At 42.9% G+C, this 23,608-nt stretch overlaps 5 protein-coding genes across 10 annotated transcripts in view; all 5 read left to right on the forward strand.

Moving 5' to 3' along the window:
* The window catches only part of arhgap21a (Rho GTPase activating protein 21a), an 86,186-nt gene extending 82,336 nt beyond the window's left edge, over positions 1-3,850 (forward strand). For all 6 annotated transcript variants that reach the window (XM_031849784.1, XM_031849783.1, XM_031849779.1 and 3 more), the window contains one exon: positions 1,051-3,850. In XM_031849784.1, coding sequence (XP_031705644.1) covers positions 1,051-2,694 — 1,644 coding nt within the window. In that variant the 3' untranslated portion in view covers positions 2,695-3,850. The remainder of the gene's footprint in view (positions 1-1,050) is intronic.
* A 1,409-nt stretch (positions 3,851-5,259) lies between these two features.
* Positions 5,260-8,761, forward strand: apodb (apolipoprotein Db). Its single transcript, XM_031849786.1, has 5 exons — positions 5,260-5,384; positions 6,463-6,579; positions 6,662-6,783; positions 7,494-7,579; positions 8,091-8,761. The coding sequence occupies exons 2-5, from the start codon at positions 6,469-6,471 to the stop codon at positions 8,321-8,323; spliced, it is 552 nt and encodes a 183-aa protein (XP_031705646.1). The 5' UTR covers positions 5,260-5,384; positions 6,463-6,468; the 3' UTR covers positions 8,324-8,761.
* otos (otospiralin) lies at positions 8,386-10,858 on the forward strand. Its single transcript, XM_031850310.1, has 5 exons — positions 8,386-8,437; positions 9,180-9,242; positions 9,390-9,455; positions 9,891-9,914; positions 10,671-10,858. The coding sequence occupies exons 1-5, from the start codon at positions 8,386-8,388 to the stop codon at positions 10,856-10,858; spliced, it is 393 nt and encodes a 130-aa protein (XP_031706170.1).
* Positions 10,859-11,586: 728 nt separating this feature from the next.
* Positions 11,587-14,791, forward strand: cops9 (COP9 signalosome subunit 9). The gene is made up of 3 exons (XM_031850243.1): positions 11,587-11,748; positions 12,317-12,389; positions 14,591-14,791. The coding sequence occupies exons 1-3, from the start codon at positions 11,686-11,688 to the stop codon at positions 14,626-14,628; spliced, it is 174 nt and encodes a 57-aa protein (XP_031706103.1). The 5' UTR covers positions 11,587-11,685; the 3' UTR covers positions 14,629-14,791.
* A 2,954-nt stretch (positions 14,792-17,745) lies between these two features.
* Positions 17,746-23,608, forward strand: and1 (actinodin1). The gene is made up of 7 exons (XM_031850312.1): positions 17,746-17,818; positions 20,427-20,471; positions 20,740-20,885; positions 21,294-21,707; positions 22,236-22,487; positions 22,598-22,795; positions 23,006-23,608. The coding sequence occupies exons 1-7, from the start codon at positions 17,746-17,748 to the stop codon at positions 23,606-23,608; spliced, it is 1,731 nt and encodes a 576-aa protein (XP_031706172.1).

The raw sequence follows: 23,608 nt of genomic DNA on the forward strand, positions 1-23,608 counted from the left end.
TGTGTGTGTGTGTGTGTGTGTGTGTGTGTGTGTGTGTGTGTGTGTGTTCAGCGTTAGCCCTCTCAGGCCACTGCTAGTGGAGGATGACAGGAGGTAGGTGATGAGCAGGACAGATCAAGATCAGCATACCTCATATTTTATATTTTATACATCGTACAGTCCAACACAGATTGCAACTCAGGTTTTATTAGCGCGGCATGCAATGAGCTTGCAAGTTTGCTCTCATTTGGAAATGTACTGCTAGTTTTCATCGTAACCACGTTCCACTGAAGAAATAGTCCCAAAACCTGTTCAGCCTGTGAATCGTCACTGTTTATGTTGAACATTTTAAATGTCATTTCTCAATGATGTGAGCACTACGAATTATAATTTATTCACATTCATGGTATCACGGTAGAAGCATCAATACCACAGATGGATATCTGAAAACGGAGACAAATGAAACCAAACTATCTGCATGGGTAGATTCCACAAGGGCTGAGTTAGACAATGTGTTTTTTTGTAATTTGGGTGAACCGCCCATTTAAGTTCATTCAGTCTGACAGCTGACCGTACGTCCAGAGAGCCACAGCCTCTATTCTGCTTCGTGACACATCGCACTTGTGGCTGACAAGCTCTGTATTTATGCAGTTTCTCATTATGAGATAGAAAAAAACCTAACTATGTTGTCATTAGCAAAAGCAGGTGCTTTTCATCACTGCACTGCTGTTATGTGGCTGCCTTCCTCCAGCTTTTAGGCCACTCATGCCAGAGCTCAGGCTCATGCAGGGACGCTTCAGTTCATGCTGTGCCGCTGCTTCTCCTGCTTCTGCCGGCATGGAAACAATACTGTGCTCCCTGTTAATGACGCCTGTTAATGTTCCTCTCTCTCTCTCTACTTCTCTGGTTTGTGGTGCTTCACGGGAGCAGGTGGAGTACAGGTTTAAGTTTTCCAGGCAGGGGGGAAGGTTTGTTTTGTTCTCTTTGATGTGCTCCTTCAGAAATACTCATTTTGCTTTCCTCCTCCTCCTCCTCCTCCTCCTCCTCCTCCTCGTCTGTCCCTCTCTGCAGGGTTCCTGGGGCTCAGGGAAGGATCGAGAGCTCCTAGTCTCCTCCATCTTTGCTGCAGCCAGCCGCAAAAGAAAGAAGTCAAAGGAGAAGCCGCAGGCCAGCAGCTCAGATGATGATCTGGATGCTGTGTTCCTCAAGAAGGAAATCGCTGTTCAGAAGCCGAACCACCACGGCCTCCAGACCGAGGCTCAGAGCGAGACTCGTCCCGGCCCCAACGCAAAACCCAGCGCCAAGCAACCGGTACGTGCAGAGGAGAGGAAGGAGAACGGCAGAACTGTGGAGGTCACACCTAAAGCCAAGAGGGAGCACAGAAACTCCTTATTCCTGAAGGAGAAGACTCCACCCAGACACCCCTCAACTTCCCCCTCCCCAAATATCTCTGTCTACCAAGCTCAGGCGAAACCCTCCTTGTCGGACCCCCCATCCCAGCTTGATGAGAACACCTCAGACCTCGGGACCATGAGCTCTGGAGCGTCTGTGCCCAGGTCGAGACCGAAGAAGTGGACCGGAGTGTCCCCTGATCTTCCTGTAGGAGCGTGTGTCGGGCCGGTGGCAGGTCCAGGCGCGTCCGCCGGTGCAGAGGTGAGCTCCATCACCTCGGACTATTCCACCACTTCTTCCATCACATTCTTGACAGGAGCGGAGTCCAGTGCGCTCAGTCCGGAGCTGCAGGGTGGGGAGGAGGCGGACGACGAACGCAGTGAGCTGATCAGCGAGGGACGACCCATGGAGACGGACAGTGAAAGTGACTTCCCGGTGTTCGCCCCGGGCGGTGGCAGCAGCCAGTCTACACCCTGCCCGGACCAGAGTCTGGAAAAGACCGAACTTCGAGGAGGTGGAGCAGCCGAGAGCGGCACCACGCCGAAGCTGGAAGCACGGCGCCTTTTCCCGTCACACAGGATGATCGAGTGCGACACCCTCTCCAGAAGGTGGTCCCTACGACAGCAAACGGACAGTGAGTCATCCGTGGAGGGTGTTTCTGGGAGCACGGAGCGCAGCGAGGGGAGATCGGAGTCGTCCACGCGGCTCTCTCGGGTCCTGGAGGTGATGAAGAAAGGGCGGTCCACGAGCAGCCTCAGCTCGTCCTCCCGCAGCGAGTCGGAGCGTCCCGAACCAGCCTGGCACCTCAAGATCACAGAGCGGCTCAAATTCAGGTTACGCTCATCTGCCGACGATATGTTCACCCAGAAGAACCGAGCCCCGGACGCCCGCGGGAAGAAGAAGAACATCCGCCGCAGGCACACCATGGGCGGGCAGAGGGACTTCGCCGAGCTGGCGGCCATCAACGACTGGAGGGAGCAAGGCGGTGTGGACCAGACCGCCGATCTGTCCGCTCTGGACCGCCTCAAGCCCAGATGTTCCTCTCAGGACTTCTCCATCCGGGACTGGATCACTAGAGAGCGGTGTAGAGGCTCCGATTCCAGCGGTGAAGTTGCACCTACATCCGTCACCGAGGAGGTTCACCCAGAGGCTCAGGACGTAGCCCCTGAAAGACCGTCTCCGGGCGCACAGCCGCTAGCAGGGGAGCACGTTAACGGTAGCGGGCTGCAAGGCAAGAACAAAGCCAGCCTCGGGGCGGACGCTCACCCACACAAACTGTCCGGAGCACAGGTCGTCCGCTCGCGGTTCTACCAGTATCTGTGAAACGGCAAGAGCGGTCTTGTCTAGCGTGTTTGTGAGGATTCAAAAAAACCTGAATGAATGCGTAAATGTACGAATGTGGGTATTTTAGCTAAGGTTACTGCACAATATTTTTTCTACAAAGTATACTTTATGTATCTAATGTACATACTATGTATAGGCTTATGTGATTGTTACTGGAATAATGCTGAAGAGATGTTTATGTGTGTGATTCCACTGACTGGAACAGACGTGGACAGAACTCTGACTTCCTCCTGCAGGATGGAACCCTACTAATGCAAGAATGTGAGTGGACGGGACAGAAGTGGACTTTGTGGATTGTTAAACAGCACTAATGAGAAGAAGGAAGGTCAACTTATTACTGAATGCAGGAGGAATCGTTTCTTTTTTAAAGGAATCATGATTCAGTTCTTCCTATTATAAGCGGTATGAAGAATGTATTACTCTCTCGGACTAACAATAGTTGCTTGTGACAATATTGTCCTTTTCAAAACAATATGTATGTGTTTTTTTTTGCCTGTACTTGAAGTATATGGATGTAACTGAGGGCTGCTTTCTGAGCTGAGTGCTGTGGGAAGTTTGTTTTTTCACAGTACAGTCATAACAGCCAGATATTAGCTTGATGGACTGGAGGACTATTATAGTTTTATCAAATAAAGACTGAAGAAAAAACAGCAATGAAATGCTGATACTAAAGTATGTAATGCTTGGTACAGTGGATTTTATGTCCAGTTATAGTCCAAAAAGTAAGTTTTTACACGTTGTTTTTATCTCAAGAAGAAGAAGTGCCTCTTTTTTCCCCTTTTTTAAGCTGTTTCTACCAGCAGTGGACGAGAATAATCTCACAGGCATTCCAGACATGTTGTTTGTTGTGGGGTCTTTCCTGTTTTTAGTTAAACTCACATCAAAGCATTCAAATGTATGTCGGTGTCTGTGTTTCATTAGAGTTTTACCCCCTCCCCTCCCCTCCCCTCTTTTTATTTTCAAATGCAGTAAAATGCATGGGCGCTTAAAACCTGGGAGAAGCAACACAAAGGTATCTTTAAAACTGCATGAGACAATGTTCCCTGAACAGTGAACATCTCGCCTGTGTACAGCAAAACAAGGGTGCAATGCCCTCCCTCAACAAACACTGGAAATAAATAATCTTTATTAAGTTTGTGTGTGTGTGTTTGGTCTCATTGTGCGTAGAAATGCTCATTCCTCTCTAGAAGGAAATACATGTACCGAGAGGTTTAAGGGAGGAAGCGGTGAAGCTGTTGTAGAAGAAGCAGAGCCCCTGAATTCTATTTATTTTTTAAAACAACCGCTGAATAAATTAGGACGATAGTTCCTGAGGTGGAAGGCAGATAAGGCACACTTGCCCGAAGTGTTGCCACCGGAGTTACTATGATAAAGATGATAAAGACCTGCGAGGTGGTGAATGGTGAGTCCACTGAGATACAGACTGGCTCAGGTAAAAAAAAAAAAAAAAAAAGGTTTGATATTAAAGTTTAGTTGAAAAAAGAATAAGTCAGATAAGTTTGTTTTTTTTTGTAATTATGTGATAATAGTGTCATCAAATATGAAAGACGATCTATGACTTTTTTCAACATACTGATTTAAAAAAAAGAAAAAGCATTTTAACATACTTTACAATGACTCTTACTTGTTAAAAGTACCTTTTTTTATTAGTGAGAATAGAGACAAACAAAGACATTCAGCAAAGGGCCGCATGTTGGATTCGAACCCTAGGACACAAACTGAAGGACTTAGTTATGATGCTTAGTATGTACAATCTACCAACTGAGCTAACTTTCATGTGACTTTTTTGTGACATACTATACTGTGACTGACTTTCTTTACATGTTTGTGACACAATGTGCTACAACTCTTAAGACATTTTTGAGGACATTCGATAGAAGGGCATTTCTTAAGACATTTGATGGCATACTGTGATATGACTGTTAAATGGCACACTGCACTGTGACTTTCTTATGAATATATTATGAAACTAGGCTATGATATAAAGTTACTACTGTTTGTGTTCTTTTTTTGGCACCATCTGGTTGTTGCAACAAGGATTACACACTGGGGCCAAGCCACTTGTTACATTACAGTCATTTAGCAGACGCTTTTATCCAAAGCGACTTACAATTCAGATTCTATCACACCGGCACAGCTACGGGAGCGATTTTGGGGTTAAGTGTCTTGCTCAAGGACACATCGACATGTGACTAGTGGAGCCAGGAATCGAACCGCCGACACTCTGATTGAAGGACGGCCCTGCTCTCCACTTAGCCACAGTCGGTATTATAACAATAATCAGCCCTTATGTATGTGCTTTGCATAATCAGAACAAATCAGCACCACAACAAAATTAAATAAATAATTGTACAAAGAATGTTCTAATTAAATAATATACTTGAATCTGCATAATAATGAAGCAGTGAATGAGAGTGTGCTTGAAAATAAAACTGTGGGAGTCGACTGAATCAAACATTTAACCCGTATCACAGCGTGTGCATTTTCACAACATGGGAATGTGCGCATGATGACAATTGAGCTGATGAGCAGCCTCGTGCTGTGGGAGTGATGTAACGTGAACACACTCCCAGTCTGTGTCTGTCTGCAGAGCTCAGTTATATATTTCATGAACGGTTGCAGATTCCACCATACCTCCACCTGACATCTTTAACCCTCGTACACCTGAGGTAAGAACGTTTTATGGCTGAATTCTATTCAAAGGTAGACTTAACAAGATAAAGGTTTATTTTCTAACATGGCTCTTTTTTTTTTTTAAAGCAATTGTTTTCCTGCCGTTTACAAAAACTTGTTTTCGACTTTGGTTTCCTAAATTACATTATAAAATGTGTTCTTGTAGCAAATTGGGACTACAATCTAAATGTAGTTGTGCAGCTCTGTCGTACAATTGTAACGTTGTAAATCAGTGTTTTACTTTTACTGCAGCTTTTTATTTATCATTAAGCTCAAAACACATTTAGAAACTATTAGATATAAGGCTTGTGGTTATTGTTACGCAGTAGTATCCACTAAAAGCAAGTATTATATAAGCCTGTATGAAGGTTCAGCTGTTACGTGAAACTAGAAGAACGGGTTAAGCAGCTGCTGATGTTGTGTAAAGAGATAAAAGAGAAGATGAGATTCTCTGCTACAGCACTGAGAGGGATAGACAGTGTTTTCACAAAACCATGAAATCCTAGTCAACCAGGTTACATCTCTAGGGAGAACAATAGAAGAAGAAATGTGCCACGCCAAACACCCTCCACAGAATGCAGGTACACCTTTGACGTAAATGAACACAAAAGCCCACATTGTGTAACTCCTGACCACAGCCTGCTAACAGAAACATCCACATACAGCTATTCTTTTAGATAACAGCAATAACACCAGACAACATTATTAATTCCACTGTCAATAGTTATATAATCCACTATTTCTGACCACACAAAGAAAAATTTAGGATTGTTTGATTTTGTGACATTTGTTGCACAAGTGTAGGTGCTTTATTTCTTACAATATGTAGTATTACACTTCCAATATATTATCAGACTCACGCTGGATACTTTCTTTTAAACAAAAGGATCAAATTCAATGCAGCAGAACCGGAGACGTCTTTTTTATTGCACACATTCTTGTTCCTTGTCGAAGCCTGGTGCCTGATTAGTTTTTACTAACTACAATTTGAATTGTACTTTACATGAGTATTTATATTTTCAGGTGGTAATATTCTCATTTTTACTCCATCACATTTATTTAATAACTTTTCAGATTGAAATGTCTGCAGTCTACCTCGTCCTGCTGCTGCTCCCTCTGGTGTCAGCACAGACCTATCATTGGGGTCCTTGTCCTACTCCCAAGGTGCAGCCCAACTTCAACCTTCCACAGGTAAACACACCTTAAAAACATTCATTCATGCACGTGGTATGCACTGAACTGTACAGAACTAATGAAACATCTCTGTTAACAGTATCTGGGTAGGTGGTACGAGATCGAGAAGCTGCCTGCTTCCTTCGAGAAAGGAAAGTGCATTGAGGCCAACTATGCCCTGAGGGAAGATGGAACCATTCAGGTCCTGAACTCCCAGTTCTAGTGAGTATTGAGGGATTTTGATTATTGACTTTGGATTTGATTTGAAGTTCGGTGTTCGAGATTCTAGCTTGGAAACAAACCCACTATAGTCTAGTTGGCTACATCTCTTCCATCAGACTCTGAGGAATAATTCAGTAGCAGCATTTTGAGAAATAGGCTCATCCACCGTCTTACAGAGAGTTAGAAGAGAAGATTTATTTAAATTTAAATTGATACACTAAAACAACAAAGATTAACTCAAAACAATTTGACTCAGGTTTTACTCAAACCAAACCAATTTGCTTATCTTTGTGACTCTTGTTCCACCAGAGAGAATGGCACACACCAAAGCTTTGATGCTCACGTGTCGGTTGGATCACCGTATAAATATGCAATGAGTAATAATTATTTAAAATATGAATTATTAGTTATGTGTGGACGTTGAGCAGATGACTGAAGGCCTTGTGGTGGCACACCTTAGGGTGGAGTATGCTCATAATTAAACAGAGGAAAGGACTGAATACACTGTAGACAAACCTGTATGCTGGGAGATGATAGACAGTTGATTCCATCTTTCTGATTGCAGTGATTGTGTAATTGGATTAAACTATTGTCAATTAAACTAATCTTGTTCTCTTCCCTTGAACATGTAGCATGCACTACTGCTGATTTACTGTGTCCCTTATATTAGTTTGATAAAGTTTACCTCTCTCTCTCTCTCGCTCTCTCAGTAAAGGAAAGGTGAGTGTAGCCCAAGGGACTGCAGTGGTTCAGGACCCGAGAGAACCTGCCAGACTTGGAGTCAGCTTCTCGTATTGTGAGCACTCTTCTTCATCCTCATCCTCTTCACATTTTTAGTTTCTGTCATCTTTGCTGTTGTCTTCCTCCCCTTCTTGTTCTTTGTCCACCTAGTTATCAGTAGATGTTTATGTCCTTTTTCAGCCAACTTGAGCATGACATCACTGTGACGTTAAGGGGACATTGTTAGCATTTAGCTCCTCCTCACAGGGCTGCTAGCACGGCTGTAGACACTTAGTCTTGGGTATTTATACGTTGTTCTGTATCATCAATATGCAGATGATACTTGCATTTATTCATGTGTCTTGCACCTAAAACAATCATACTGTTAGTCAGATCTCGACTATGAGCGAGTAATCCTTTCTCTGTAGTTCTCTTCTCGTTCATTTTGTTTTAAATCTTGCTCAGACGCCTCTGTTTCATAGTACATGTAGTTAATTGGGTTGCATTGGTTTATTTAACAAAATATTTCATAAACTCTGCTTTACAAACACCTCACTCTCCTTTGTCTCTGTGACTTTTGCTCCCAGTTTCGCCCTACAGCCCTTACTTGGTTGTGAGCACAGACTACACCAGCTTGTCCATCGTGTACTCCTGCACCAACATCCTCAACATTTTTCACGTGGACTTCGCCTGGATCCTCAGCCGATCTCGCTTCCCTCCTCCGGAGACCGTGAAATACGCCAAAGAGCTGCTGACCAAGGAAGGGATCGAACTGTGTAGGATGAAGCCCACCGATCAGATGGGCTGCCAGGATAACTAGGGATTCACCAGGAACTAGTCACAGCCCGGGGCAGGGCTCCATATGGATCAACATATCTCAGTATGGTTTGCTTTGATTCCCAGTACTTATCCAGCATCACCCAGGCCTCATGTTGTAACTATTCCTCATATTCCTGACAAAAACAAGTTAAATCTGCTTGGTTTACAGATATTAAAACATTTAACGTGTTTTCATATTATATTTTAAATTCTGTAGTAACTGCTCTGTGCTTTAATGACTGAGGGAATGGTATTTTTGTAAACTTATAAATAAACACAATTGCTCAAGAAATTCACAAGTGGTATATTGAATTGTGATATTAGGACATGTTGCATAATGTTACATAACACATAGTGTAGCAATGACACAAGCATATTCGTGGTGATGGTGCAAATCTTGTGTAGTTCTTTGACTATTAAAGCTCTATTCATTAAGCCGGTCATTTGGTCAATCTTTTTTTGTGTATCGACTATAACAAGGAGGAGATGGGAGTAATGTCATATCCAAAAGTTCCACAGTAACTATAGGAAGAAAAAAAGTCACAGTGGAATATCCTATAAGTAGAGTAAGACATATTTCTTTTCTAAAATCAAGCCTTGTAATTCTGATATGACAAATATGCATTAATGAATTAATTCTTAATTAGGTGCTAAAACATATCACATTATTGAGAGGGCAATATGTGGACCTAGAGAAAAATAACAACATGCATGGGCAGATCATCTGGAAATATCAATCAGTACAATCTGGACAAGGCTTTGCTGTGTGTGCGTGTGTGTGTGTGTGTGTGTGTGTGTGTGTGTGTGTGTGCATGATGCAGGTCCACTGGCTCGTCCTAAAGCTCCCCACACATCAGACCACAGTCAACCAGCAGCTGAACAGCAGCACCTCTTTGCACGGCTTCACAAATCATTTACAGGTAAACATCTTAATGTCATTTTACTCTCACTAAATTGTTGAAAGAAAAAAAGTTTTTTTAGGTAATAGGAATTATTATACTGCATGTTGTTATAGACTGACCGCTGGATTAAAACAGAGAGCATCACATGCATTTCTGTTCATTCAGGGGGAAAGATGAAGCTGTTGGTCTGTCTCAGTGTTCTCCTCTGCCTCTGTGCTTCTCAACTCACTGGTGAGTTATTTAATCTGTAAATTACGAATTAATTAATATTCACTTGAATGCTTCTTGTAACTGAAGTTAAGTTTGTTTTAATGTAAAAACATGTAGCTGTGAAGTAATAAAACCCAATTTGATACATGCATGCATAAATGTGTATAGCTGTGTATAAATCATGTATAATTCTCCCAGATGTGAAAGTGCTGCATCTATACGATCTGTTTTTGGTGACTGCATGTGTACAAAGAGGACTCTGTGTAATGATGAATTCTTTATGCCTCAGACTGTGTGGGTGTGTGTGTGTTTGTGTGTGTGTGCGAAATCGTCAGCAATAATATTTGAGGAGTGCAGTTTTCTGCACTTGAATCCCGTCTTTGTGCATGGGAAGCCTTGGAATGCATGGGAATATTAATTTTTTCCCCCTCTCTCTCTGTCTCTGTCTCCTCACAGAGGCCAGAGTCATCCCAGAAGAAGGTAATATATATATATAAAAAACACATCTCCTTTTAGATGCCTTCATATTTTGCAACAAACACAAAATGCCACAGATATTATAGTTTTCCATCTCTTGGCACTGATGACATTCACACAAAGACTTCAAGCTGAAGTGAATGCACACTGAAATAGTCCAATGCTCCAAAGGACAAGTTTAATTTACTTTATTTTGGTTGCTTTAATCTCAGACACACGCACATACACAAAAGTATTAAAAAATATTAAAAAGTACAAAAGTATTAGCATCAAAATAATGCATTCATCACTTTAACGTTGCAGTTCTAAAAGATGGAGCTCATTATAAGTACTTAAGATACTGCTGGGCAGCTTAATCCATAATAATACATCATTTATTAGTTGATTTATATTTTGTATTAATAATCTAAATGTTGCCTTCCAAACTGTAGGGGAGTAGATTCTACTACTACAGAGTATAAAATGGAACTACTGAAATAAAGTACAAGTACCATGTCTTTGTACTTGAGTACAGTACAGTACACATGGAGGTGTGGTTCTCCTTTTCTTTAGTGGAAAAACTCGCTCTTCATCTCTTTTCACATATAAAAGCTACAAGTACACACCCTTTCTCTGAGCATTGTGTAAAGGCATTCTTGGACATGTTTCAAATACACTGACTGAACTAACCGAACCTGACCAGCAGAATGTGGAGTATGACTGCACATGAGAGAGGATTTATGCTTTAAGTTGTCTTAGCTGTCTTTCCCTGATCTTTAGGGCCTTATGAAGAACCAGCAGCTATTCCTTACTGGCCCTACTCCACCTCTGACTTCTGGAACTACATTGAATACTTCAGATCCATCGGCGCCTACAACCAAATCAACGAGATGGCCCGGACCTTCTTCGCTCACCAGCACCTCGGAGACACGCTGGGATATGAGACCAACGCAGGACAGGAACACTGAAATGGGGCTGGAAGGATCCAGGAGGAGGAAGAGGCGGGGAAAGAGCTAATGTGACACCCTGCATAAATAAAAAAGGAATGCATTTCTCAGAAAGGAAAGATGACGAGGAAATAAGGAAATTAATATGGAGTCACAACATAATGAAGTGAATACTTTGTGATGAAGTATATCACTGTATAGAGCGTAGTCATAGTATGTAGCCCTTTTGTAGGTGATTGTGTGTTATCTTAATGTAATGCACCACAAATAAATAAAACAATTTCCAAACATGTAATGATTTTTTTTTTAATTCAAATTCTTCTCAATCATCAATTCCTCTAATTTAATTAGTTGTCTTCTTTCCCTATATATATATATATTAGTAACTTATGATCAAGTAATCCTTGTAAATAGAAACGTAATACCAATGTCTTTACTACACAAAATAATCCGTTAAAATTCACAATAAAATAAATGTTTAAATCACTTTTCACGTTCTTCAGCTATACAGCATAATATATAAGCCACGCCCCTTTCAATGCAATGCATTATATTATTACTTTGTTAGTACAATTAGGTAATATCGTATTATCCTTGATTAAATCAACATGAGGATTTAATATTGTAAAATAGTTTAATGGTTAATATTAATTATTAACAGTTACGTGGACAGACTGCTCCTCTGTGTTTTGTAACGCAAATAAAGAGCGGAACGATTGAAACGAGCTAGTTAGACTTGGCCGAGCACAACTGAGTGCTGCACACGTTTTGTTTTGTTTACCCGAGCTAGCCAGAGCTAGCCGACAGACTCAAAGCCGCACGTTCAGCTGAACTGATACTAGAACACAATGAAGCCCGCAGTGGACGAGATGTTCCCTGAAGGAGCCGGACCGTACGTGGATCTGGACGAGGTGCGTTAATAGATTTGGACCGAAAAACAGCGACATAATCGGGCTAATGCTAGCTAGCTTAGCAACGTTAGAGCTGTAATGCTCTAACAAGAGATGCTTTTAGAGACAGTTGATTTTCAGCCTTTCTGGTTAATAATAATAATAATCATCATAATGATGCATTGCTTTTAAATAGCGCTTTTTGTACACAACGAGTAAGACATGTTACTTGTCCTACCAGGCTGCATCTGCCAGCATATGTAGCTTTAACTACTTCCATAATGTGCAGTTTCTTCTTCTTCCTCCTCTTCTTCTTTGGGGAATGCGCAGTGTTTGCTCTACCCTCGTGTGTGTGTTATTAGGTGAATGTGGGGAAGTTACTACTTTCCCAGCAAAAGTTATAGTGAGACACACATTCAACCTGCCACTAAACGTATCCCCCTCTCTATAATGTACTGATAATGTCCCACCACCAGACATGAAGTTATAGTATGTCCCCCAGCAGCGTCTTTATCCCTCTTTACATTTAAACAATGTGTGTGTGATGTGCTAATGCATTAAAACTGGTGGTACTGCTGTGTGTTAACAGGCAGGAGGCAGCAGCGGCCTGCTGATGGACCTGGCAGCCAATGAGAAAGCAGTGCACTCTGACTTCTTTAACGGTCAGCCACACATTTCTCTCCTTTTTTACCCAATATGTTCCTCTTAAGTCACCTGTTCTTTAGTATAGTAGTACCATGTCAGCAGGACGGCATTCAATGAGGAGGAAGCTTGCGGAGTTGAGCAGAAATCTTCTTTTATTCAGCACTTTTATTCAGGAATAGACTGAAACTCAAACAATCAAAGCTACATGACGTGATGCAAGAAAAGAAGCAGCAAAATACTCCTTTGAGTCTCGTATGTGTTGGGTTGAAGAAGTAAAGCCCCTCTAGTGCACCGTTACAAGTGTTGGTAACTAAAGCATGTGAACCATTATGATTTGTTTCTGTCCTGTTGCTTTATTGCCCATATTCGTCAGCAGACACTCACGATTTTAGACGTTAATTTGCTGTGTTTACGTGCATTTAACTTAACTAAACATTCCTGACTTTTGGTAGTTATGTGACATCTGTAACATCATGTAAAGGAGGAACTGGGTTGCCTTTTAATTATCAAGGGATTAACAGAAACCTGTTCAACACACATCAGCTCTGGCTAATAAAGAAACCTTTCAAGCATCTTATCACCAGGAAAGTTCCTAATGGAACATCTTAACTTCAGTACATTTTTCAGGACGGACATAAAATGGTGAAGAAGAGAAACCAGATTATTGAAGAACTGCATGAACGGGAGTTTTAGTTTTCAGCATGTTGACCAGTTTCTTGTCTTAACCTCATTGTCTTCTCAAAGACCCCGTAAATCCTGTAAACCCCCGTTTCACAGTCCTAAACACACACAAGAAGACACTAATCTGCTTTCTGTCTTCCTGCGTCGGCTTCAGGCAAAACTATTTGTGCTCAGCAGCACATGACCCAGAGAGAAAAGAGCTGATTGTTAAAAAGGAGGGAATGAAAGAAAAGAGAGAGGGAAGCTTAGAGGAGGATGGTAAAGTGAGTTTTATAGTTACTGTCAGACTGAGACTCAGCAGGACACCTCGCCAGTCAGCTGCTTTAACACAAACACACACATCTCTCTGGTGGTTAATACTGCTTAAACTGCCATTCAGTGAATTCTAAGCTCGTGGCACTAACAGGGAATTGAGTCCTATAAAGAACCCTTCATGCTATTTAACGTGTGCACTCAACGCCGTGTTTCATCTGAAGATAGACACACAGCTGGAACACAACATAAGACATGCAGTGTTCAAAATGATGCAACTTAATGGCTCCTCATTTGCCTTTTCAGTGAATGCAGATGGAGAACGAATGGGGAGGGATTCACTCGATCAAAGAAAAATCTTAGACGAAACTCTATTTTGACGACTAATCGAGTAGTTGATTTAATCGACAGGTCTGTAGAACTGAGTTTCTCCACAAAAGCACCACTTTAAACTTTGTTTATCAGAGATGTGCGCATAAGTTTCTTGGAAAGAAATAATTCTGCATGAAAAATGACTAATCGACGAAAGAAATCTTAGTCGAGACTCTAAATACTCATTTAACATTCAACAAGAGGTGAGCAAGGAATAGAAAACAGGAAAAGACTTCTGTCTGATTATACAACGAGGGTGATCATTTAAAACCTTTATTTCATTTCAAAGAGACCTTTTAATTTGGTTCTTTTATCTTTTTTCTAGAAGAAGACTCCCGGTCCCTGCTGCTGCGGTGGCTTGTGTTAATAGTTGCAAGGGGTTATGGGTAGCCGAGGGGCAGCTGTTTGACTCGCTGCCTGTCCCTTATTAGGCTAAAACAGGAATGTCCTGTTCCTGGGAGCCACTCAGACATGAAAGAAAGAGTTTCTCCAACAAAATCACTTTCAGCCGATGGACATTCTGGTAAATGTATAAATAATTTAAAATATTACTACGCAGCCTACAAACGGCTGCAGAGATATATACGTGTAGCTTTTTAGATAACTCTGAAAGATCCTCGCTGCAGAGAGCTCAAAGCCCCGCCAGGTGATTTGTTTTACTGGGCTTCATGAATAATGTTGACTTGACTCGAAAGGTCAGAATATAATTTACATCAACCACAAACTCACAAAAGTGTGTACCAAACATCACACGAGAAGCTTTCATATTCAGACTTGGAGGCTATGATTGTAAAAGACATGATATATTGCATAATTAGCTGAACGTGTAGGAGTTGAGGGGAAACAGCTGGACTCATTCTAACCCTGTTCTCCTTTTCTTTCCGTCCGGTGTTCTTGCTTTTACTGCCTGCAGACTTTGAGGATCTGTTCGATGACGATGACCTGCAGTGACGACAGCAGCTGACCTCCTGCGTGTTCCTGTGAACGTGTGAAGAAGAAAAGAAATCATGAAAATGGGCTTATTCTTAAGTTCTTTGTTATTTGTACAGCTCCCTCCTCCTACATGTCACTCACCACTGTAAAGAGATAAAGATCTTTTTTTTGTCTTGGTAAACCAGGTGTCTGTGAATTCTGTGAATCCCTCACATTCCAGCGTTGGAGTAAATTATGAGTATGGTTTTGTCGTCGTCGTGTTTGAATCTGCTCCCGTCTGGATTGTAGGTTTGTGGGCTCGGTGAAACACCTGTTGGCAAACTTAATTACAAACGAGATACGGCGTTAACACGACCGCTAAATGTTCAGCCGGGGCACGACGGGACAGGAGCCGGGCCGCGGAAAAATGTGGAAATGCTAAAAAAAGAAAACGGAGCAAATAAAGCGTTCATGTGTGGACTCTAAATGTATCGTAAATATAGAAATAATAAGAGTTAAATCACTTCATACGTGCCTTCAGTTATGTCTGTTGACTGTTGCATGAACTTTTGACTTCAAATTACATTTTAATGTATTCAGTTTGGACTTTCCCTTAGGTGACGCAGGCCCACGTAAACCTGCTGCATGTGTCGGCCTGAAGATAAGAAAATAGAAAACTTCACATTAATGTGTTCACACCATGTATGTACATTTACCCCGGGCAGAGAACGAGGGCTGTTCAGGGTTAGGTGCTTACAGTTTAAAGAAGCTACAGCTCATGGCCAAAAGTATGTGGACGCCCCAACGTTACACCGATGTGCCGTCGTTGAATATCTCGCTCCTGAGACGTGCACATTACTCTGGAGCTTTCCAGTTCAAAGGGGTTTGCGGAGGTTGGGGTCAGGGCTCTGTGCAGGCCAGTTCTTCTCCAAACTGGGAAAACAATTTATTCTATGGACCTGACTTTGTGCTCTGGGTTATTGTCGTATTAAACCAGAGCACGGCATTCCCCTAACTGGTGCCACACAATTGGAAGCACACTGCATGCTGTGGTACTCCGAACTTAGAAGGCCTGAAAACACACTTTTTTAATCCATTTTCTTTCTGTGAGCAACAGATTCCTCCACGAACACAAAACATTTCTGCCAAAATTAGGGCAATTTGATCATTTCACATGCAAGATTCCTGTAGTTTTAGTTTTTCTCCTTTGCTCCTGGGCTCTGGTTTGAAGTAGGCGGGGCTTGTTGGCACCGACCAGAATTTAGCACGTTTGAACCAAAATGTTTGATAGTTTTGAGTGTTTAACTCTTGATACACGACACAAACCTTTAACTCTGATTGAAAAAGGGCTTTAGGGCTTTTCTATGATTTCCCTTAAATTGCAACTATGGGGCCGAGCATAGACTGTGTGTCATATTGGAGCTGCTTTTTCAAAGTACTTTGACTTTAACAGTGTACCTCATAAAATAGGAAAATAAAGATGTTTAGCATCTGTGTCCTTCATAAGGGCCAATGTTCACAGGGTGACCACTTTCCCAAACTCAGTACATCCAAAAATAATAGAAAGATGTATCCTCTCTAAACTTTAGTAAGATAGCGTTTATAAACTAATTTCATCCCCTTCAGACATGATTTATTTTGGGTTTAATGACTTTTGGTGAGAAAGAGCAGATTGCAATTTTGCCTTAAACTTCAGAAGCCGGCCTGGACACAAACCTCAGACTACAGAGTGTTATGAAGGAGTTACAGGCTAATGCTGTCAGATGTGCTGATATTACACATCACAGCCCAGAGACCCACTCAAATCTGTGTGTGTGTGCGTGTGTGTGTGTGTGTTTGTGTGTTACAAGGCTGGCATGCCTGAACACAGTTAAACTGAGGAGGAAACTGTAGATTATCAAATTCCTCATGTGTAGACCAGCTGTCCTGCATGTGTGTGTGTGTGTGTTCAGGTTTAGACAGAACTGTGGTTTGGCCCTCATTGAGGGTCTGAGAAGTGCTTATGTGGCAGCTCAGATCCCCTTCATTATTTCCTGATGTTGTCTTTCTTCTGTCCATTCCTGTCTTTTAGGTTTTCTTGCTTCGGAGCGATTGTTGCATCAAAAGACACCGTGTTTGATTACTAACCTTAAACGTGAATTAATAATCAATCGTGTTCAATTCAGAAATGCCGCATGAGACCACTTCTCATACCGCTTCCCTCCACGTCTCCATCTCTGCTGCGGGCCCTCCCACCTTCTCTCTCTTCCTGTCTTTAATTACGGTGCCTCCAATTGGCTGAGACTTTCTGAAAGATCTAACCAATCAAGCATCTTGTTGAGGTGTCCTTTGACCCCCTCAGGTGGTCCCTGTTTTTTTCTGCACGAGTGTTAATGAACGGATTTGGTTTAAAACCTTTCCAGATTTCTTTGTCAGGGCAGTCTGTCAGAAAGGCCGGAGGGACCGGGTGCACCAGGAACCTCTACGCACACACACACACACACAAACACACACACTTAGTGTTTGAGCCCAGGTGGACTGAGTCACCTGGTCTGTCGGCTTCACTTGAGTCCACATCTGGATCCGCAGACAGAAGATAAGATAATCACAGGTAAGAGACTCAAAAACAAACTGTGGTGATTCTGCACTTCTGTGTATTTAAAAAGGTACTTAACAAGGGATTCAAGTCCAGGTTGGAGTCCAGTTTGACTGCTGAACAACACCTGGTTCTGTTTTTTTATGACTGCAACAACCAATAGCTTCAGGAGACCTTGTGGCAACATGTTTATTTATTAAAGCCTGCGAATCAGAGTTCGTTTGCAAGCTGCAGGGGTCGCTTCACCAGCTCTCCAGGTGAAAACTAGCACAAGTCTGGGGTCTGGGGTTGTAAAATTGACCACCTTGCAACAGTGATTTAGAAGGTTTGTAAGAGCCTCTCTTGAAGGTAACAAACATCTCTTTGGGCTCTGAGTCTGAGAGGATCTGCGTCTAAAGATGCAGCTGTACAGGGAATTGTTTAAAATAGCATAACTAGTGGATAACTATCATTTTACTACACCTAAAATTTGTTGTGTGCTAAGATTTCAAGGCACAAAACTGATGGAGGGGGAAGTTTTGGTGCACCAGAGCATCGTTTTGAATGTCTGTCTCTTTGGCAGGAGAGGACGAGGTCAAGTCATGGCTGGAAGGAGGAGAACCAGTTTCTCCGGCGTGTTCGTCACAACGCTGCTGGCTGTGATTCTGCTGCCTGGTGAGTACAGCAGACCTCAAATATACTCAAGTAAAAGAGTTGACAATGTTGATCAAGTAAAAGTTTGCAAGTACTCAATGCAGAAAATGAGCCCCATTTTGAAAGTTTTTTACAAGGAGGCCATGATGGCTGCTTAAAAGTTTCACCACATAAACACAGATAACAGACTTAAAGCAAAATGTTAAAAACAACATAAAAACATTAAAAATTCCCATAAAAGAGAAACCTATCAATAAGAGGGTTTTACAAGCTTATCATATGTTTCGTATCTTAATCTGAAAAGTAACTAAGAGATACAGCTGTTGAATAAATGTAGTGGAGTAAGTATTTCCCTCAAGTATGTAGTGGAGTAGAAGTATAAAGGGGAATGAAAGGGAAATACTCAAGTACACAACTTGAGCAAAATGTACTTACTTTCCACCACTGGTGATCTAAACTGACTACATTGAAACACAGTAAACAGAAACAGAGAAAACACAAAACAGAAACTCATCTTTCAGTTTGCACTCATTAAGGAGAATGACCTCTCCTCGCTATGGCCGAGTGTGAATCATTCAAGTCCTGCGTATTATAAAGGACGCATTGATTCATATGTCAGCTATTATCTCCTATTGTAAGCAGACACAGCAGTAATTGGTCATTTTTCGTCAGAGCATAAAAAGCCTCAATTTGATAAAAATCCCAAATGATGGTACTTAATTTAGTTAGCATTGAATGATGAGCTTATGTAATGTTCTTTGAATGTAAGGCTATGTTTAGTTTGATACATGCAACTCCAAAATGATGGTGAATTGTATTGTGAATGAGAAAGAACTCAAAGGTGCAGTAATTTCCCGTCATTAAAACTACTGGTTAGTGATAATCATGATGATCAGCGTGCAGTATAATCAGCCTCCGTTTCAAAGCTGGGAGTACGAGAAACCTTAAAATAACTACACATTATCAGATGTTTCAGAAAGTACAGAAATATGGTTTGATATTGTGAATTGATTTAAGTTTTAGCCGGTGCTGGAAAAAGTGTTCAAATATTTGAGTTTCTACATCATGATTTCAGGGCTTCTACTTCAGTAAAAGTACAAAACTATTAGCAGCAAAATGTACTTCCACCCTGTCAGTGTGATATTTCATTATTGGATAAACCTTACATTGCACCTTGATCTTAACTATGGCTCTCCTATAAATGTAGTGGAGTAAAAAGTACAGTATTTGCCTTGAAAAAGTATTGTAATAGTAGTATGAAGTAGTATGAAATTGAAATACTGAAGTCAAAATTAAACTTGCACACTTTGCATCGCTGGTTTTAGCCGATAGATTTGACACAAAATAAATGTCTGTATTTTGTGCCTCCGTTTGCTTTGTTACCTTGCTTATTTAAAACTCTTCATAGATCAATTTGACTTGCGATGCAGCTTCACAATCTACAACTCAAGGCTGAGGGGTTAGTTAGACTGCGCAGGGTCTGTGCCCTTCACCAGTTCATGGACTCACGTCATCGTCAACTCAACTGTGCTTCATGTACATCATAATGTGGTTCATATATCATTATAATGTTTCAACATGAAGACAGGTTTCTCCTTCACCACCTGTTTCCAGTTTGCTTTCTACATGACTGGCATATTTACGAAGGGGCGAGTCCCGTCCGTCCTTTAGAAATGTTTTTTTAAATCACGCTGGTTAAAAGGGGAAAAAGGGAGCAGCAGTAGGAGCAGTCTCCTTTCATGTAAAAAATGAGTACCTGTCAGCATCTCCTCCTCCTCGGCCCTCTTAAAGCTCTGTTTCCAGATGTGCCAGACAGTTTTTTACAGGTTTGTAAAAACAAAAAACAGCGGATACACTGAGACAGCATCATTTAGCCCACCCTCCTCCTCCTCCTCCTCCTCCTCCTCCTCCTCCTCGCTCCATCACCACAGGTCACCTTCACTTCTCTATTCGCCTATTTTTTTTTAAATTATGTTTCTCTCTGCAAATTCATACCTTTACTTCTTACCCCTTATGTTTGACCTTACACGCTAAAGTGTGCGTCACATCTTTCAGATTAATCCCGTCAAAGCTCATCAGAACTCTTTTTTTGAAGCAGGAGATTGATGTTTTTTCTATTTCCGACACGCGTCACATAACCCTGAATTATCCCCTCTGGATCTCTCTTTTAAACCCGTCATCTGTTCCCCTGTTGGTCTTCCTCCTTTCCCTCCTCTTCCTCCTCCTCCTCCTGTAAGGCATTAACACTTTTTCCCTGTGGAGATGAAAGAAACCTGGAGCAGAGCTGAGTCTGCTGTTCTCTCAGCCGCATGGGGTCAAACAGTGCACGCACATACATGTGCGCCCACAGCTCTTTGAAAACGCACCGTGGGGTGTGATGTTACAGGCTCACCTATAAAATCTACAAAGGGCTGCAGTCGTTTCATGCACAGCCAATCCCTGCCCTATTTAATGAACGATACCTGCCTGTAAGTGTTTGAGGTTTAATGCCAGACATTACAGCTTATGAATTACAGACACAATTAAAAAAAGGTCAGAATAGAAAGAGTAAGCAATTTCCAAAACTTTATCTCGACTTCAGCAACTTCTGGAATTTACATCTGTTTTTGCTTTTCTCTGTTTTTTGTAGCATTCTTGTCTGCTGGACCAATTGTGAAAAAGGCCAAAGGAGATGGTAAATATGTGTTGTTTTTTTTACCTCAGCATATGCTTACACACATACGTGTTTGTTTCTGCAGAGTAAATCAGCCAGGGGTGAAAGCAATATTCTTGACAAGTAAAACGAATTGAGGGCTTAATATGATGTCTAACCCCCAAATATATCAAGTTTGATGTCTTGAATAAGTTGTTATAAACTTTAAAAGTCACGAGAAAGTCCTTGGACTTGATGTGAGCACAAGAAGCCTTTCAGCAGCGCCTTCACTTTTCTTTTCTACCCCCAGCGGGAGAAGGTATCCAGGAGAGTGCGGCTGATTCAGCGCTTCACAGGAAGCAGATCAGAAACCGCAGGAACATCAGCTGGTATAAACAGAACTCAGACTTCTGGGGCTGGTACAAGTACTTCACTGACAACGGCAACCAGGAGGCAGTAAGTACACACACACACACACACACACACCTGCAAAAGAAAAAATACTTTCCACCTTAAGTCTATCTTTTTAGTACCAAACAAGGATTCTATGTTGTCCAATAAAAGGAGGCTGTTAAAGTTCCCCTTTCATAGACGTGACAATGGATTCCAATAATAAGGGTTGCTCTAATCAATATTTACATATTAACAATGAGTCAGATAATGTGTAATGTGATAAACCCACAGAGATCTATCATTCATCTCTGCAATTAGCATGGATTTAAGCAGACTACAGCTGCTGTACCATCTTTTAAGATTATTTGATACTAAATACAATTTAGGATATCACTTCACAAGTATCGTTTACAAACTGTGCCCATGCATCGCCTGAAACAGCTCACCAATAAACTCATCCTCCCCTCTCAGGTTCAGGAGATGGACCGCATCTACCTGGCCTACCTCCAGAACAAGAACCGTGCTGAGGGACGTCGCTCCTACAAGGCCTACTTGCGCCACTTGGGGGATGTCTACAAGTCCTGCTCCGATTCTGATGACCCCAACTGCGTGGCTTCCTACACCAGCAGGCCCAAACCTAAGCCAGAGGCCCCCAAACCTGCACCTGTGAAAACCTGTGACCCCACCAAGGACGCATACTGCCTGTACGCTGCTTTGGTCCAGGGCAAGAGCCCCTACCAGCCTCTGGTGCTCCCGGCTGCCACCCCCGCCCCGGCACCAGTGAAGGCCCCAGCCCCTCAGTACGCCCGCTCCGCTGCTCCAGCGAAGGACCCACAGTCAGGGTATTACTACTACGCTCCATCCGCAGGATCCTTCCTTTCCAAGGTATGCTTCCACAAAGTGTTTATACTCCAATGGTTAGAAGGATATGATGCATCTGGAACAGAGAAATACAATTCATCACAATCGTACCACAAATATCACAAAGTGTTCCTCAAGACTACTCTTAATATGACCATGTACATTTAAGGTATTTTAATATATTTATTTATGAGTAGATTGAGGTTCAGCAATTTACTTAACCTCAGGCTGTTGCAGAGATTTGCACATGTGGCAAATATTTGCATGTTAAAGTGTGTAGGATTTGAAAATGTTGGACTTTAGTGCCCCCTGTGGTAGTTTTAAAGAAGACGGAGTGACCGTGTTTTCCAATATGGGAATGCTGAGAACGAAGGGCTGAAAAAAACTGCAATCATTTTCACTGCACTTGCCTTAAAGTTTTGACAAAATCCCAAACTTTTCTTATCAAAATAAGTTCAAACATGATAAAATATCTGCATACAGTGGCCTTAAACCACAGGATGCCTCAATAACATCATTCAACCATCTCTCCCTATATCTTTCATGGTTTAGGAGCAGAAGGCTGAGCTGCTGCGTATCTGCGCCTCTGATGATGTGGAGTGCCTGCAGTACCACTTGAAAGCGGCCTACGGGTATTCACCCTCTGCCGGACCCCTGCCTTCCTACGCCCACCTTGGCTGTGACCCCAGCAAAGACCCCAACTGCAAACCCAAACTGGTGCAGAAAGCCCCGTCTGGTCTCTACCTGCAGTACCCCAACTGCGATCCCCGGGATCCCCGCTGTGCCCATGCTGCCTCCCTTGTGGTATGCTTTAGTTTATTGTCGTCTCATCGGCTGCTTTCTGTTTGTGTTTTTATTTGCATCTATGCTTTGATGATAATGACTTCCGTTTCTACTGTGATGTGTTTCTCCAGGCGCCTCGTACCCCCAACCCTCCTGCCGCCGCTGGCCCTGGATCCTGCAACCCTCTTTATGAAGAAGGCTGCAACCCTCTTACCGCTACCAGATTCGCCACTCCCCCTGAGGCATATCAAAATAAGGAAGGAGATGAGGCTGCTGCCATTCGTGCTGCTCCTGTTGCGCAGAACGACCCCTATGCTATGTTCAGGGATGCTTATGCTAATGCTAACAGAGTCAATGATCCCTATGCTATGTACCACCAGGCTAGTGCCCCAGCTTCTCCTCCAGCTTCTGCTCCAGCTAATGACCCATACGCCATGCTGCGCAAATTCATGGCCCAAGCTCAAGGTGACAACCCATATGCACGCATGGAAGCTGCTCCAGAGACCAACCCCAACGATCCTTACTTCGCAATCCGCGAGGCGGCGGCTGCTATGCATCGCCGCGGTCATCCCTCCGCCAGGCAGCAGTTCCCTTTTCCCACTCCCAATCATGAGGAGCCTGCCCAGGAGGAGCGCCACCCTCTGGGCCCCCCAGGTAAAACCAAGGAGGGCTATGACTGCTTCATCGGCTACGATCGCGAATGCTTCCCTGTGAAGCCCACCGAGCCTCGCGCTGGACTTCACCGCCGCATCCCCTACCCCGCCGAGGCCTACGAGCCCCACCTGAATGCCGACGGCACACGCAGCGGAGTCCTGGAGCCGTCCAACCCACACTGCGACCCCGAGTACGACCGCGACTGCCGCCTGCGCCGCTTCGAGTCTCAGCCCGAGGCCCAGCCTGAGCATCACACTGAGGAGGACCACAGCCAGGGGGCAGCAGAGAGCGAGCAGCAGCCGGAGCAGCAGGAACAAGAGCAGTACGAGGCGGAGCCCTACCAGAGCGGCCATGAGGAACCTCGCATGTCCTACCAGCCACTCTCACAGGGTATGACCAGCCTCCAGGACATACTGAGGCGGTACAGAGACCAGTACCCTGAGCAGGAAGATCACAGAGCCTATGCAGATGACTACCGCAAGAAATAA

Source organism: Anarrhichthys ocellatus, unplaced genomic scaffold (genome assembly GCF_004355925.1).
Source record: "Anarrhichthys ocellatus isolate YVR2014 unplaced genomic scaffold, GSC_Weel_1.0 scaffold10, whole genome shotgun sequence".
In the NCBI taxonomy this organism is placed as follows: Eukaryota; Metazoa; Chordata; class Actinopteri; order Perciformes; family Anarhichadidae; genus Anarrhichthys; species Anarrhichthys ocellatus.